Raw genomic sequence first — 16985 nt, forward strand, 5'->3', positions numbered from 1 at the left:
GGGAAGTGGTATTTGCAAATAAGCACGTCATTGACTTTTTTTCCCTAAACTCTGTTCTGGTTTTTTGTTTGTTTTGTTTCTTATGCAAAACAATGTGTAGGATATCTTATGAAATTAATAGAAAGCCATGCTAACTACTCCAACAAACAGAGATCTAAAATGAGGAATCATAATATTACAGCAAATAATTGAGTCAAGTTGTTTAGTGTAGGCACATTTTATATACTGTAACTGAAGAATTACCTCAGTGTAAATGGTAGGCCAGTGGTAAATCTTATCCATAGTCTGTAGGTCAGATGTATAGTGTTTCTAAATTCTAATGATTTTCAAATGCCATAGCCAAAACTTCTGCAAGTTATTTTTAAAAAATACTTTTAAATTCTCTTATAACAAATCACATCCCCTCTGTAATGCAGTGAAAATAACTGTAGTTTAGAGATGTACTTTGTAGTTACAGAGAGATGTTGAGATGACAGGTTCTTTTGAGGCTAAATGTGAAAAGTGCCTAGCTTTTTGCTGGCATCAGTTTTCACAGAAAGGTCATCTGTGATAAGGTTGCTATCATGATTAAAACCAGCAGCAGAGGGACGAGACCTCAGCCTCAGATGAAGAAGGAACAGGCCTGGCAACACTTAGAGAAGTTACATATTTTCATACACGCAGGTCGTGATGGTCTTGATCCCAGACCACCGAAACTTAGCTGATGACATCTGAGTGCTGACAACGGTTGGTTTTGAACACCTGTGTGGAGAAGGTAAAGTGAAGAGCTGGAAAGAATAAGCGGAAAACTCATCTTCGTTGAGGGAACAAGAGGAGTCAAGGGACTATAAAGCCATCAGTTTGCTTTCAGAACCCCAGAAGCATACTGGAACAAGTAGGAAATCTCTTTATAAACACTTAGAAGTTTGAAGAGCAGCAATTACCGGAGGATGCCATAATCCTCCTTTGCAACTCCTTTTCACATTTGTCTCAGATGATACCATATACTGGGACTGTTTAACATTGATAGTGGTCTGAAAAAAACAAAAGTGTAATTCAGCAGGGACAACAGCAAGGTGCTTTCAGCAGAAATAATCAAATAATCCACTAAATAGTGCATAACAGAAAACTGTCAGGAAAAGAATCCTGTAGAAGAGTATCTAGAATGCTGTTAGCTGTAGCGTTTTGTCTTTTACACATTACACTGTGATGAAACATTCAAATAGTATTTTGGGATTTATAAATCGAGGTTTGGTTTATACGACACATGAGCAATCCTTTCATCCTTCACCGGTAAATCTTTGAGCTTTCCACTTCAAGAAGGGTGTAGGCCAGTTGGAGGGACTCCAGGGGAAAGCTGTAAAAATCATCAGAGGTTTAGAAAGCCTGCCCTACAAGGAAAGAATGAGTGATCTGAAGTAATTTATCTGAAATACCAAGGACTTAGAGGGGGGTTATGGGCCTCTGATAACGATCTTCTTGCCTAGCAGCACGTCTTTGAAGAAGTGAGTTTGTTCTGTGTGCACCCTGGGGAGGGTGTGGCACAAAATCTAATAGACAAATTGTGTTAAACAATATTTGGGCTGGATTTAGGACAAATGAGGATTGTGATGTGATAGATTACTGGGCAGGTCACCAGGACTGTAGCATAGGAAATATCTGGGTGCACCAGACAGCCATTTGTTACCCATGAGGCAACAATAGTCAGTTCTGCCTCAGGTCGAGAATATAGAGTAGATGATCCACTGAGTTTCTTCCAGTCCCAAGATTCAGTTATCATAACAAATTTTTCTCATTTTACTGCAGTATGAAGACAAACAGTAGGCATAGGGCTGTATAAATCCTGCACCTGCAGAAATAGAGAGAGTGTCTTCCAGACAAAAACCACAAACATTTACTTTGCTTGTCCTCAATAGTAATTTAGTATTTTTGATTTCCCTATTTTTTATTTTAGTTGTGCTAGGAGGGATAAAACATTTTCAGAAAAGAAACTACTCCACTTGTGAAAATATTAATGAATACTAGAATAGATAAACTGCAGTCTCAGGCTGCATTTGTTAATTCATGTCCAGCTAGGATTTCTCTGGCTTTTCAACTTTTCTGTTGCTTAAGCCAGGATCATGCTCCTTAGGAACAATTTGGTTAGATGGATGGCTGGTTATTCACCAAGGCCGTTGTCCCAGCAGGTTTCAGTATTTGGAGGCTGTTCAAGACTCCTTTGCTTTGGACTGCACTAAGGCTTTTAATGCTAAGTCTTGACTTCATATAAGACACTTTTGTCCAGCTCTAGGCAGACCTGGGCTTCTTTACACCTAAAATCGGTCTTGTAGGCTTTGGCTTCTACATTTGTGAGTCTCACTGGGATCAATCTTTTCATCCAATAGCTGCATAAAATTTCCAAGGGGTGGCCCAGAAGTGGTCTGGGAATGAAACATATTAGTACATTCATTCTTTCCCCCAGGGCTTCACTTTTCATTAGGAATGCTGTGTACATTGTCCCAGAGAGTGAGACCTACATCCTACCTCTGGCGTTGCAGGCAAGTTCGGGAATTGTTATTAATTGAAATAGCTGATGGAAAGGCTGTGTTAATACCCCTTCTAGATAGAACCCCTCAAGGGACTAATAGCAGGGTCTTCTGTTAAACTATATCTCATTAAGAGCCAGGTAATGAAAATATCAGGAAAACTCTTACTCAGAGAAAATCTGTAGTGTAACTCAGGCTGAAATGATCACATTTAAGTGTTATACTCTGAGTCTCAACACTGCTAAGCAAAAGCTTTTAGAAAATCTTTCATGGCCTGGGGCCAGTCTGAAAACAAATGGTTTTCTGTATGCAGATTTCAAATATTGATTCACATTATCTTTCTTGTTATGAATACTAGAGTACAATCCCTTAGCAAATCTTTAGCGTAATTTCTGAGATGTCATAGAATCATAGAATAGTTTGGGTTGGAAGGGACCTTTAAAGATCACCAAGTCCAACCCCCTGCAGTGAGCAGGGACATCTTCCTAGTTGCTCAGAGCCCCGGCCAGCCTGACCTGGAATGTTTCCAGGGATGGAGCATGGACCACCTCTCTGGGCAACCTGGGCCAGCGTTTCACCACCCTCATTGGGAAAAATGTCTTTCTTCTATCTAGTCTGAATCTACCCTCTTTTAGTTTAAAACTATTACCCCTTGTTCTGTTACAACAGGCCCTATTAAAAAGTCTGTCCTCGTCTTTCTTATAAAGTCACAAGTGTCTGGTTTAACACATTTTACTCTATGAGAGTATAGGGTGCTTCTCACTGGCAAATAAAACATTTTTGTTTTGATGCAAGAAAGCATCATCAGTGAACTAAGGGACCAAAGTACAGTTTCAGGGAGACAAAAAGAGTCAAATCAAAGTGCAATGACTCATGAATCCATTTTCAGAGTCTATTCACCTTATTACTACAGTTCAGTAAGCACCATCTCTTTTCTTTCTCTGTATCATTTATATACTTGTAAACTTTTAACATTAGGGCTCTGTAAATTGCCTTACATAAAAAACCCAAAATTACTTGTAAATTTGTGTCTTGATTTCCCTCTGTATTTTTAAAAAAGGAAAAAAGGAAGTAACTGAATATATGACAGACTATTTATGGGTTGATTGCAAATAGATAAGAGGCTACAAGATGAACTTTGATTTCATTTTATATTTTCAAGCTCCAACATAATTTTCAGAGAGCTTTTCAAGAAAGTATTTCTGTTCAGCTTTGCAACAGGGATAAGAAGATAATGCTAAATTCCCCTCATCAGATGGAGGACGAACAAAAGAAACTGATGAGTCTCTCCCTGACATTTATGGTTCTTAAACAGATCCCAAACTGGCAGACTGCTCCTTCTGTCTCCATTTTATTGGTGACAAATTATTAAATATTTGTCTAGAAGAGCCATCCAACTTAGAAAGCAGTGACCCAGCTGTAGTCAGTTAAAGATATATCACCTAATGTTATACAAAGCAAATAGCATTTGTTTATGAATTAGAATAGTTATCTCCTGTGTCAAGTCTGTAAGTTTCAAGAACGAATCTTGATGGGAAAAAAATGGCTGGAAAAGCACAGCTTTACATAGTACCATGACTAAAAAGAAATTAATATCTGATCAAAAAGTAATAACTACTTTAAAACAGATTTTGGTGTGCACATCTACAGGAACAAACACTTTTCATTTACATTATTAGGACGTGAAATAACCTGTGCTGCTGTCAGTAATTACAGTAATTTGTGCAGAAAATTATGGAGGTACTATTTGTTAATGACAGACAAACTATGATCAACTTTCAGCATAAATTTGGTTCCTACACCTGAAAAAATGGTGTACTTTGTGCATGGAAGGTGAACCATATTTCAGCATTTGAACCCAAGTTAATATGTAATGTCAAAACAATAGCAGATTCTTTGGATCTTCTCAGTGCAGTCATTCCAGGTTTCTGTAACTGCCTGCTTGTCTCACAGCACTGCGAGGAACCATGGCATGTTATTTTTATTTCTTTATACAAAAGCTATGTGTATGAATTTATGGGGCATCAAGAATTAAATAGGGTCAAGTGAAATCTAAGAGCATGAGCAGCAGGTAAAATGTCAAAAAAACCCTTTAAGGTTTTGTCTGAATTTTCTGGCAAAGAGGGGAGGCAGTCAGGGAAAGGGGACTTCTCTTGGTTTTACACAGTGACATCAAGCTCTGCCATGATACTCCCATTTTCAGGTACTTCTAAGAATAAAAGCCTCAGAGCTGATTGATTATCAGTTACATATTAAAAAGTTGTGGTTTTAACAGGAGATGCAGTTAAAATAAATACAGCTATAAGAGCATATTTATGGTAATGAGGCTAATTGCCTTAAAAACTTGTGTTAGGAAAAAAAATGGGACAGCAGAGATAATTTGGTTTCCCACTGCTTTCAACCCATGTGCATAACTACTCTCTGAATTAAACATTCTCACAAGGCAGAAGGTGGTTAAATCCAATGTTCTCAAGCCCAGCGCTACTCTTGAAAGGATGAGTTAAAGGTTTGGTACTTGATTCCCTAACTAGGAAAGGTTCATAGTACCAGTGTATCTGTCAGAGCAAATATTGGAGAAATATTGAATAAGTGTTATTATTACACTGTTTTCTTCTGCTATAGCAATGTCAGATTTGTCTTAGCTCTCAAGAGCATTACAAACCTATGATTGACAACTTCTCTTTCTCTCTCTTAAGCTTAGGAGAGAAGTTTTATTGTTCCCTTTCCTCCCAGTAGGACTCATGCTCTAAAGACATACTTTTACTGACTTTTTTTCAGGTTCTTCACTAGCCTGAATAGCCATTTCTGTCATACTCACTTTAGCTACTTGTTCCTGTCCCTGTATCTCTCCTTCTTGCCACATCACATGAGTTCGCTGAGCAGTAGTGATAGCATTGCACTGCTCTCCATAGGAGTCACAAGTCTAAAGTGAGTGCCTTCTACAAAACCATGCTGGCAGCAAAGGGGACATGTGAACCCAACACTATCCTCAGCTGCTGGCCTTTACTGCTGCCATCCTTGTAGATGCTGGTGTATATGCACCTGGTCTGTGTTTCAGACTGATCTGTTTTGGGTTTCATGCCATTTTCAGCTTGCCAATCCATTTGGCTAGAAAATCTTTATGGCTAATGCAAGGCAGGCCGTGGGAAAGAGACCAAAGGCAGGGGAGAGAGCTGAGTTATCTCTTTTGGCAGCAGCAAGGCTATAGATCATCATATGACAACCTTAAAAATGTACCCTGCAACCTCTCACCTGGTTTTTTGCTGCTAATTAGGACAACTGGCTGCTTAGAGTCATGGAATCATGGAATGGGTTGGCTTGGAAGAGACTTCTAAAGATCATCTAGTCCAACCCCCCAGCCATGGGCAGGGACATCTTCCACTAGATCAGATAGCTCAAAGCCCTGTCCAACCTGGCCTTGAACAATTCCAAGGATGACTTCTACATCTGTAGTCATGCACAGTCCGGTTGATTTTTGCCCAAGTGAATGAAATGGCAGCAATGAGGATGAGATTAAAAAAAATAACAAACAAAACCCAACAAAATCCCTTGCTGAGAAAAATGCTGCTAATGCAAAAAGAAAAAAAGATAGAATGAGGACAAAAATGTAAACTTTAATACTCCATTCATATCACATACAGCCATATAGTCACTTTTGCTATGTTTAAATTCATTCCCTGCAAGATGTAAATGATCCTATCACACAGGCAGCCAGCTAGGTGATGTCTACCCTAATCAAAATTTCTGATTTTTAGCGACTCTCGATCTGAGGGCTATTTATTCTTGTAGGTGCACCAAAAATATACAAAACCTTCCTGTGTGAACAGGAAGTCAATGTGCATGCATAGCTATAGCTGTAGGCATATACAAACCTGGCAAGGACATGTGAGAATCATAGAATCATAGAATCGCTTATGTTGGAAAAGACCCTTAAGATCATCGAGTCCAACCATTAACCCTGTACTGTCAAGTCCCTAAGCACCAAATCTACACGTCTTTGAAATACTTCCAGGGATAGGGACTCAACCACTTCCCTGGGCAGCCTGCTCCAGTCTTTGACAACCCTTTTGGTGAAGAATTTTTTCCTAATATTCTATCTAAATCTCCCCCTGGTGCAACTTGATGCCATTTCCTTTCATCCTATCTCTTGTTATTTGGGAGAAGAGACCAACCCCCACCTCACTACAGCCTCCTTTCAGGTAGTTGTAGAGAGCGAGAAGGTCTCCCCTCAGCCTCCTCTTCTCCGGGATAAACACCCCCAGCTCCCTCAACCTCTCCTCATAAGACCAGCTCTCCAGACCCTTCACCAGCTTCGTTGCCCTTCTCTGGACTCACTTCAGCACCTCAATGTCCTTCTTGTACTGAGGGGCCCAAAACTAAACACAGTACTCGAGGTGCGGCCTCACCAGTGCCGAGTACAGGGGCACCATCCCTGCCCTGCTCCTGCTGGCCACACCATTCCTGATACAAGCCAGGATGCTGTTAGTCTTCTTGGCCACCTGGGCACACTGCTGGCTCATGTTCAGCCAGTTGTCGACCAACACTCCCAGGTCCCTCTGCAGAGCCTTCCTACCTTTGAGCAGATCAACACTCCCACTCAGCTTGGTGTCATCTGCAAATTTACTGAGGCTGCACTTGATCCCCTCATCCAGATCATTGATAAAGATATTTAACAGAACTGGCACCAGTACTGAGCCCTGGGGAACATAGTGACTGGCCACCAACTGGATTTAGCTCCATTCACCACAACTCTCTGGGCCCAGCCACCCAGGCAGTTTTTTACCCAGCGAAGAGTACGCCCATCCAAGCCATGGCAGCCAATTTCTCCAGGAGAATGATGTGGGAAACGGTGTCAAAGGCTTTGCTAAAGTCCAGGTAGACAAAATCCACAGTCTTTTCCCCATCCACTAAGTGGGTCCCCTTGCCCTAGGAGTTCAGGTTAGTTAAGCAGGACCTGCCTTTCATGAAGCCATGCTGGCTGGGCCTGATCACCTGGTTGTCCTGTACATGCCGCATGATGGCACTCAAGATGATCTGCTCCATAACATCCCTGGCACTGAGGTCAAACTGACAGGTCTGTAGTTGCCCAGATCTTCCTTCCAGCCCTTCTTCTAGATGGTCATCACATTTGTTACCCTCCAGTCAACTGAGACCTCCCCTGTTAGCCAGAACTGCTGATAAAGGATTGAAAGTGGCCTGATGAGCACTTCTGCCAGCTCCCTCAGTACCTTTGGGTGGACCCCATCCGGCCCCATAACTTGTGTGTGTCTAAGTGGTGTAGCAGGTCAGCAACCATTTCCACTTGGATTATGGGAGCTTCATTCTGCTCCCCATCCCTGCCTTCCAGCTCAGGGGGCTGGGTACCCAGAGAACAACTGGTCTTACTATTAAAGGCTGAGACAAAGACAGCATTAAGTACCTCAGCCTTTTCCCCATCCTTTGTCACTATGTATCATAAACTCTTTTCCCTGGGTTCCAGCCAAAACTCTCTGTTCAGCCAGACCAGTTGTCTTCCTTGCTGGCTTCTCTTTTGGCACATGGGGACAGCCTGCTCCTGCGCCTTTAAGATTTCCTTCCTGAAGAATGCCCAGCCGCCTTGGACCCCTTTGCCCTTCAGGGCTGCCTCCAAGGGACCCTGTTGATCGATCTCCTAAACAGGCCAAAGTCTGCCCTCTGGAAGCCCAAGGGAGCAGTTCTGCTGACCCCGCTCCTTACGTCTCCGAGAATCAAAAACTCTATCATTTTGTGGTCCCTGTGCCCAAGGCGGCCTCCAGCCCCCACATCACCCCCAGGTCCTTCTCTGTTCACAAACAGCAGCTCCAGCGGGCGCCTCCCCTAGTTGGCTCCCTCACCAGCTGTGGCAGGAAGTTATCTTCCGCTCACCCCAGGAACCTCCTAGACTGTTTCTTCTCCACTGTATTGTGCTCCCAGCAGACACCTGGTAAGTCGAAGTCCCTCATGAGAACAAAGGCGAGTGATTGTGAGACTTCTCCCAGCTGCTTATAGAAATTTTGTCTGCCTCTTCATCCTGGTTGGGTGGTCTATAACAGACTCCCACACTGATATCTCTGAGAAGATGAAAGACATTTTAAAAAATCAGATTGTAAGCAGGTAATCCTGTTCCTAAGTGGCAGATCTTGGATTTATCTGCTTTACATCACTAATCTTCACTTTTTAAAAAATGTAATTTGACTGTTTTTAACATGAAATGTTTTAGACTTGGTGTATTGTGGCTTTTCCTAAAAGAGCTGAACTGCTGGCTATAATTCTTGGAGTGTCAGTATATGTCAAAAATGAAATAATTTTCTCTTTCTTACATTTATGCTAGTAAAATTGTGACAGTGTGTTTTAATATGTTTTTCAGCGAACTAGAATCCTCATTAATGCTTTAAAGATCAGCTTATTGTGAATAATTAGGAATACTGCCTTCTCTTTTCAAGACAAACTTTAAAGTGTTCTTGAGAATTCCTGTTGTGCAATTAGGCCACTGCTCATTGTCTGTGCTTTCTGGGAGACTTATTCCTAATTAATTTGAATAAATGTAAAAATACAGAATAAGCACAACTTCTAATGAGGCTTTAAGTGTGTTTTCCTAGCTTGCTGTTTTGGTTTTTTTCAACTACATCTGAAGGGAATGTATCTTTAGGGATAAATATATGCAGGCAAAAAAATCATAATGGGAAAAACATTTAAGTGCAAAACTGAATAGAAAAGAAGGGAATGTTTTAATTGCATGTTAGAGAATTTTTTTACAAATTTATACAAATAGCACTGTAATTTAACAAGACATGTTTCAAGGCTTTATTAAAGATTACAGAAAGATTAGCTTTACCGTTATGATAATGTAAAACCAGTGCTTTATCTCCTGCACCTACAGCATGATTGTTTTTAAACATGCACTCACTGCCTCACAGGTATGTTAACATTTGCGTCATAATCTCCCTTTCCCATCATCTCCTCTCTGGCTGGAAATGTAAACAGTTTTTTTAAGCTGAGGAGTGTAGCCCTGTGCCCTGAGAACAGACTCCTTTCTTTTGTGTTGTAACACAGTAGGTTTGACTGCAGTGTTTGATTTTGTTGCCCAAAAGAATGAAAAAGCAGTTGGAAAAGAGGTGCAATTGTTTAAATTTGCTTCTGAGGCCAGAGCAGAGTAACTCAGCAAACAAATCCCTGAAATATCCAGACCTTTTTCCATATTCTGGACTCTTCTGCGTTTCTGACTTTTGTGGGTCTCAGACGATGTTCATGAAACTCTTGTGTCCAAAGAAAAGATGTAACACTTTGCATTCCCCTATCTCCAGCAGAAGAGCAAGCTTAGAGAAAGCAATGTCAGGCAGGGAGCTTTTTAGGACATCCCATCACATAGCTGTTTTGGAACAGGTATAAGAGCTGTAGGTAGCAGTGTGGTTACCAAACATTAAAATTACGTATGCTTCTTAACAATACGGATAGCAGTTCATAACATTTGAAATGGAGACTGCAAACCTGATTAGGCACTCTCAATCAAAGGTATGGAAACCAGCGTGCCATCGCTGCCCACTGGATTACCCGCCAGCAGCTACTACCACAGTCTCTCCTTCACTGAGTTTTAGCTGGCTGCCATTCTTCCAAGCCTTTAGTCCTTCAGAGAGCTGTTTGGGGTAGTGTGAATGTACATATGCACCAGTGTATTGAAGACATTTTAATCTCTGTGAGATCATTATCCCTGTTCCCTCTCTCTTCCATCAAGCAAGCAGCGGGAACAGACCTCTGCAGATTCTTGCACTGGGTTGTGCAGTGAGATTGTGTTACTGTAATGTTTTAAATTTCAACTAAATTTTTATTTTATTGAATTAAAATAGTTAGAATTAGAACTATTTTATTGACATTTTAAAATTTAAATTTGCAGTGTTTAAAATTTATTAAGATAAAAGATGAATAGTTTTACTGTTTGTTTTCTACTAAAAACTCTGACCAAAATCTGCCTCCATATGGAAAAGTTCTAAGTCCTCTCTCACTGAGCTTGTGGAAGGGTCCAGTCCCTCACAGAGTCAGTGTTGCTGTGCAGTCAGTGCTCATTTGCAGGGAAAGGATTTTCTTTGCCCCCTGTATAATAACAAGTGCCAAACTGTATCCCATCATAGCTCTCATGAGCATGCTGACCCTACTCTGTGGAAGTACTGTGTGTGCTCTCCAGTTTGGTCCTCAGTAGAGGCTGTACTGAAATCTGGCACCTCTGTTGGTTCAGTAGTATGGAAGGGTGATGCACTGGCAGCCACAGTGTAGGGATTAATGAAAATAACTATAAAAATGGCTGTGGGCAAGAACAAAGGAACTGTGTAACAACTGCTGGATACAGAGCTGAAGGCATGAGTATATAATGACACGCAGTATAAAGGGGACAATAATTTTCTCCTTCTGTAAGGTTATTTCAGAGAATATCCTTCTTACCTGCTGGCACTGTACATCATTTTTATTCTATCTGATATCAAATGGGAAATAACTGAGAACACTACAAAATTCTGAAAAAAAATGTCAAAACAACAAGGATGAGGCTTGAAGTCTTTAACCCAAGGCCATTAGAGAGAAACGCTAAATAACGATAGGCTCAGTTAGATTTGTAGGGGCGTGGGACTTTTTCCTGGTTGAGGCTGTTATCAAATTGTTACAAAAAGAGCCCTCTGAAGTGATCTGTGAGTGGGGTCTGAAACAGGAATTAATGATGGGAAGTAAAGTAGGCAGCTTTTAAGTATGTTACAAATATTAGTTAAAGTTTTATGAGTCATACTGTACTTCAGACTGACTTTTTCATCCACAGAGCAAAATGTAGTCAAATTTTATTCGTGTAAGTCCTTCAGGTATAAGCTGTCACATGAGTCAGGAATAAGAATTGTTACAAGAACTCGCTCAAATAAATTGATATTTGAATCTACCCCTACAACATGAAGGAGATGAGATAGGTGTGACATTTCCTGTGTTTGGGATTAATAGTTTCTCAGGAATTGATTTATGGGATGGAAAATAAAGACAGAAAGAGAGAGCTTGGTAGAGGAAGATCAGTCCCTGCTTATAATGTTGTATAATTATTGCAAAATGTATTTTAATTTTTGTTGTGTAATGTATTTCATTTTTGTGTGTACCAAATGATAAAGGAATCTGCTGTCAATAATGAACACTAGTTGTCAGTCACAGCCATAACAAGCGTATTAAACTTCCACAGTTGTGGGGTGCTACTTTTAAATAAGTGCTATATCTCTTCTCCAGGGAAACTAAAATTGGCAACTCGAGGCTTGAGAAAAGGAGTAGGGGGAGATATCCCTTGCTGCTTCTCTGTCTATAATTAACGTTCTTTCAGTTTGTTTATTCCTATAGCACTAGATGTAACTGTGGTACCTGTCAAAACAAGTCAATCAAATTATATCAGTCAAAGCATTTTATATTACCCATGTTCCTTTCCTCACCCCAAGTGGAATTTGATCAGTTAGAAACCTGGATTGGACTTCATTGCTCCAGGTTTGACAGTTTCATTGGTGGGTTCATCAGCATGATGCTGTTCACCCTTGCAGAGGGAAAAAAAAGATTATATAAATATTGGCTCTGTAAGTAATTTCAACAATAAAACAACACTAAGCTATATTTTTTGTAAATGAGTGTTGCAGAAGTGGCTAGTCTTCGGAAAGGCAGGAGCTACCTCAGTTTGGCTTCCTCATTGCCTTGTCGGGTTCCTCACAGCAGCATGGTCAACATGTCCTGTTCCCTTCACAGCCAGGCTCACAGTGCCAGGGAGGGTCTCAGTGGGGCAAGCTATTGCATGGGTACTTTCTGGTTGTATTATCTTGTTTTGCTGCCTGAAACAGTTTCATAAAATCTGAGTTCAACAACTTTTTACCAGAAAAGTAGTTAGAACATATGCTTTTAGTAATATGGTGATTAATTTAAAATGCATATTTGGTGCATCAAATAATTCAAAATAGATACAAATAGTCACTGGTTACCTTTTTCTGAAGTAGCTATGATTGAGACTTCAGAGGCTTTTGAATTGCCTTGGCTGCAACTTTTTTTCTTTATGGCTTCATTACCATTTCAAATATTGTAGTACTTTGTTTACTGTTAACCCAGGGAAAAGATATCGATAAATATCCTTGACTGTTTTTGATATCAGCACTTTTTCTGCAGTTTCCAATTTTGACAGAACAGCTCTTTCCTCTGTCCCTTTTCCAGTTTGTGGTGAGAGTAATGTCTCCTCTCTCATTCCACTGTTGCACGTGGTATTATCCACAGGATTAGTGATCAGCATTTGCAGAACCAAAACGCAGATTAATTTTACAAACAGTTATCCAGTGGAAGTGGAAGGAAATAAAGTTTAATTAATCTTCCCTAGTTTACACATTGACCCAATCTTATATGTGCCCGTTCTCCTCAGTGATTTTGAATGAAGCTGAGTTTGACTTGGATTTAACCTGTATTAAGTCCATTTCTCTTTCCTTTTTCCTCTTGGAGTAGTCTTCTCTTCTTCATAGAACCATAGAATGGTTTGGGCTTGGAGGACCTTTAGGGATCATCTAGTCCAACCCTGTCTATCACTAGATCAGGTTCCTCAAAGCCCCATCCAACCTGGCCTTGAACACCTCCAGTGATGGGGCATCCACAACTTCTCTGGGCAGCCACCTTTCCCAGTGTCTCACCATGCTCATTGTGAAAAATATCTTCCTTATCTCCGTTCTAAATCTTCCTTCTGTCTAATTCCTATTGTGAGGAAAGGGGGCGCTGTCCAAGCTGAGGGGTTTCTGTGAAGCAGATTGCACATCAGCAGAACAGGAAGTGAGAGGGAGGGCATTCTTCAAAGCAACTCCTGATCTTCTATGTTCTGATGGCAATGTCTTCCCAACCACGGGACTCAATAAGAAAAAGGATCTGCAATTAAATATGATACTTAAAGATGAAAAAGACCAAGGTTAAGACACATATCTTTCTCCCTGCGTTCCCAGATATTTGAATGGTTCTCTGTTTTCAAAATAGAGTACAAATCTGATATGAGACTACTGCAGTAGCTAGTGACAAGAGAGATCCACACCAGGGATGCACAAACCTTTCTGAGTTCTTAAAACCGAACAGAAACCTTCAGCCTAAATGGAGGTGAGACTCTAACTCAGGTTGTGAACTTCTGTAGCACTGATCTTCCCACCCACCTCTTCCCACATCCAGCCCCCAGCCTTTCAGAAACCAAGAGTGTGATTCATCTCATCTCTTTCAGATGTCTCTTTGAGATGGGATGAATCATGCTTTAAAAGCCCCTAATGAATTTTCATTGATTATAAAGGTAGCATCATAAATGATTAACATAGTTATCTAATGTCATTTGGCCATATGAATCCTACCCAAAAGTTTTATTGTAGTATACTTTCCTAGTGCCCTAGCAATTAGCAAAAGTAATTTAAGTAAAATTAAATGGGCCATTGTTTCATTCCCCGTTCTTGCCTAGAAGAAATCTATTAAAGAAGGCCAATATGATTAGGCAATGAAACTAAATCATTATTGATAGAAGAGACATAGAAAATCTCTCTTTTCCTCAGTTGTCTCTCCTACCCACTTTCCCTTTTCTCCCCACAGTGTTGCCCCCTGTCTTGTTCTGCTCTTTTAAACCTATTTATACTCAGAGCTGGTTTTTTGGATCCCAAAGACAGACCCTGCTTACAAACACAATGCAGCCCCACACATTGTAACGCAGCTATATTTTATGTAGAATAGTTACTTCTTTCATCAACTTCACCTTTGTAACGGGATTAGCATGTGTTAGCACTCTTTTTTTTTTTGCGGTTTCATATTTCAGTTGTGACACGGACACGCAGACAAACAGCAAACACTGACACCCCACTCAGCCCTACAGGAAATGGAAGGGATTATCTTTGCTACTATTTGCTTTCATTGCAACAGGACCAGGCTGAATTAGGAACCCCTTTGTGCAAAATACAGAACAGCTATGTGGCCAGAAATGACCTTGCCCTTTACAAGCGTACAGTGTTGATAAAAGGGAGAGAAGAGGATTGAAGCATAACACAACCTAATCTTCCCAAGGTCGTGCCCTAGGTGAGCAGCGGAGCTGAAGAAAGCTCTCTGGCTGCTGTCTAGCCCACTCATTTGCTCTCATCAGCATTCTGGAATACTCTCAGATCTTCACTTTACTGGTAGAAGTATATGCAGATGTTTTGGGGTCAAAAGGATGATAATTATGTCACCAAGGAACATATTTCAATCACTGTTCATTGTCCACAACTAATGTTTTAAAGAAAATTTCCATTCTTGATGTTTTCTTAGAATATCTTTTTGCTTCTACGTTAGTAGTCCCAGCGTAATCAATGAATTCTTCCACGCTGGAGAAATAATCTTTTTTCCATGTAGTTGTCCTGGCAGTAACACATAAATAGTAACAGTGATCACCAGCTTTAGCTGGAAATTAAATAAAGCTTTATTTTAATTATCCTATTCTTCTGAATTAGCTTCATGTGAATTGTTAATAGTCATCTTAATTAATTAAGCAGTATTTCAATTTGAGACATAGTGCCAAAATAGTAAAATACAAAAAGAAACCTCTGAATTTATGTAGTCCATTATGTTATATAGCCTCACATCTTTTTTAAGCTAAAATAATGATCAAATGAAAATAATGTGAGAAAGAAAAATCAGAAATATTTAATTAACTCAAAAATTCTTATCTCTGCACTCAAACAGCTGCTAAAAAAGCCTGTGTGTATTAAATATACCCTCCCTTAAGTTTAATTGCCCAAGCAGTCAGGCTGGTGAATTTGCAATAAAATGCCAAATTCCGGGCAACTCATTTTTTACTATTACATTTTACTGCAAAGCTATTGCTAACATGTTTGTTTTAAGAATGACTGAACAGCGTAGATTTCATAGATAAAACTAGTGATTATTCTCTAAATCGATATAACTATTCTTTCTGTACAGCTACAAGAGAAATGCCTGGTTGAAGCAATAATCTAAGCAGGTTATTGTCAATAATATTGTTCAGCTGGAAGTTCCCATTAGCTATATCATCTATGAGAAATTAGCTGTATGAAGTAGATTTTTATGGATATAAAGCACAGTAGTTTCTGTCTTTACTCTGAGAGATAAAAATGTTATTATACATGAAAGCAAAGATTTGTCTGTTTATGCAACATGTCAGAAGATAGGAGAAATAGAAAAAGGGTAAAACTGTCTTTTTTTTTCTTCCCCAAACATTTTTTTATTTTGTCTTCCTTTCCCTGAATGATATTGGCATGTATTATTGACATTGTTCCAAATTTTGTCTTGATGGGTGTTTATCTAGGAATTTCACAGATCCCTGAAGAGAAGTTACATATGTACAAAGGAATATTGCTTTCTTATTTTATGTATCCATAGCCAAAGATATTTGTGTCCTAGAAAAATATGCAAAGGAGATTTAAATCCAAACCACAGAATCACAGAATCCCAGAATGGCGGGGGTTGGAAGGGCCCTCTGGAGATCATCCCATCCAACCGCCCCGCTTGAGCAGGCACACCCAGAGCAGGGGGCACAGGAGCGCGTCCAGGAGGGGTGTGAATGTCTCCAGGGAAGGGACCCCACAGCCTCCCTGGGCAGCCTGTGCCACTGCTCTGGCACTCGCACAGGAAGGAGGTTTTTCTTCATATTGAGGTGGAACTTCCTGTGTTCCAGGTTGTGCCCATCGTCCCTTGGCCTGTCATGGGGCACCACTGAAAAATGCACCTACACCATTTATCTTTCACTTGCACAGACCCTTCACTGTGGTACTACAGAAACTTACAAATCTGCAGTACATGTCTCCAAGTATTTTTCAAATTGTGTGGACGATCAGAATACCTTTAGTTTTGTTCTGACACACGGTGATGTATTTTATGCCAATTTTTAACAAAATAAACTTCAAGCTTCAGAGTTTTATTACTAGGCATGGCAAGCTGTGCCATAGCTTCCTGAGGTAGGCTTACCTGGCCCCTGCCAAGGACAAGCCATGGGTATAGAATCATCACTGATTTGATTCTTTTTTACTCTAACTTCCCATAATTGTACATGACAAAGAATTTCCTTAATTTATTTCTGTCCCTGACCTTCCAGGGAAAGTGAAAGAGTATTGACCTCACAAATATCTCTTATGTTATTTGTGTTTCTGTAAAAAATACCGTAATTGTACAGTAGATTAAATACATGCTACTCTTGTACTCCTCTTTGATGTTATATATTGTATCATTAATGTTTTGTTTTCCATATCCCCTCCAGGTCTGGGATTCAGTATTGCAGGAGGGGTTGGAAACCAGCACATCCCTGGGGACAACAGCATTTATGTCACCAAGATTATTGATGGAGGAGCTGCACAAAAAGATGGGAGGTTGCAGGTTGGAGATAGACTTCTTATGGTAAGTATGACAAATTTAAATCCCATTTTAATTGGCTGAAAACTGTTTCATATCAGGTCTTTCATTCACCATGCATCGTAGTGGAGG

At 40.1% G+C, this 16985-nt stretch overlaps 1 protein-coding gene across 7 annotated transcripts in view; it reads left to right on the forward strand.

Moving 5' to 3' along the window:
* Nucleotides 1-16985, forward strand: part of DLG2 (discs large MAGUK scaffold protein 2) — a 1060076-nt gene that overhangs the window by 742615 nt on the left and 300476 nt on the right. For all 7 annotated transcript variants that reach the window (XM_075079151.1, XM_075079412.1, XM_075079695.1 and 4 more), the window contains one exon: nt 16762-16898. In XM_075079151.1, the coding sequence (XP_074935252.1) occupies nt 16762-16898 (137 nt within the window). The remainder of the gene's footprint in view (nt 1-16761; nt 16899-16985) is intronic.

This window comes from Phalacrocorax aristotelis, chromosome 1 (genome assembly GCF_949628215.1).
Source record: "Phalacrocorax aristotelis chromosome 1, bGulAri2.1, whole genome shotgun sequence".
Classification (NCBI taxonomy): domain Eukaryota; kingdom Metazoa; phylum Chordata; class Aves; order Suliformes; family Phalacrocoracidae; genus Phalacrocorax; species Phalacrocorax aristotelis.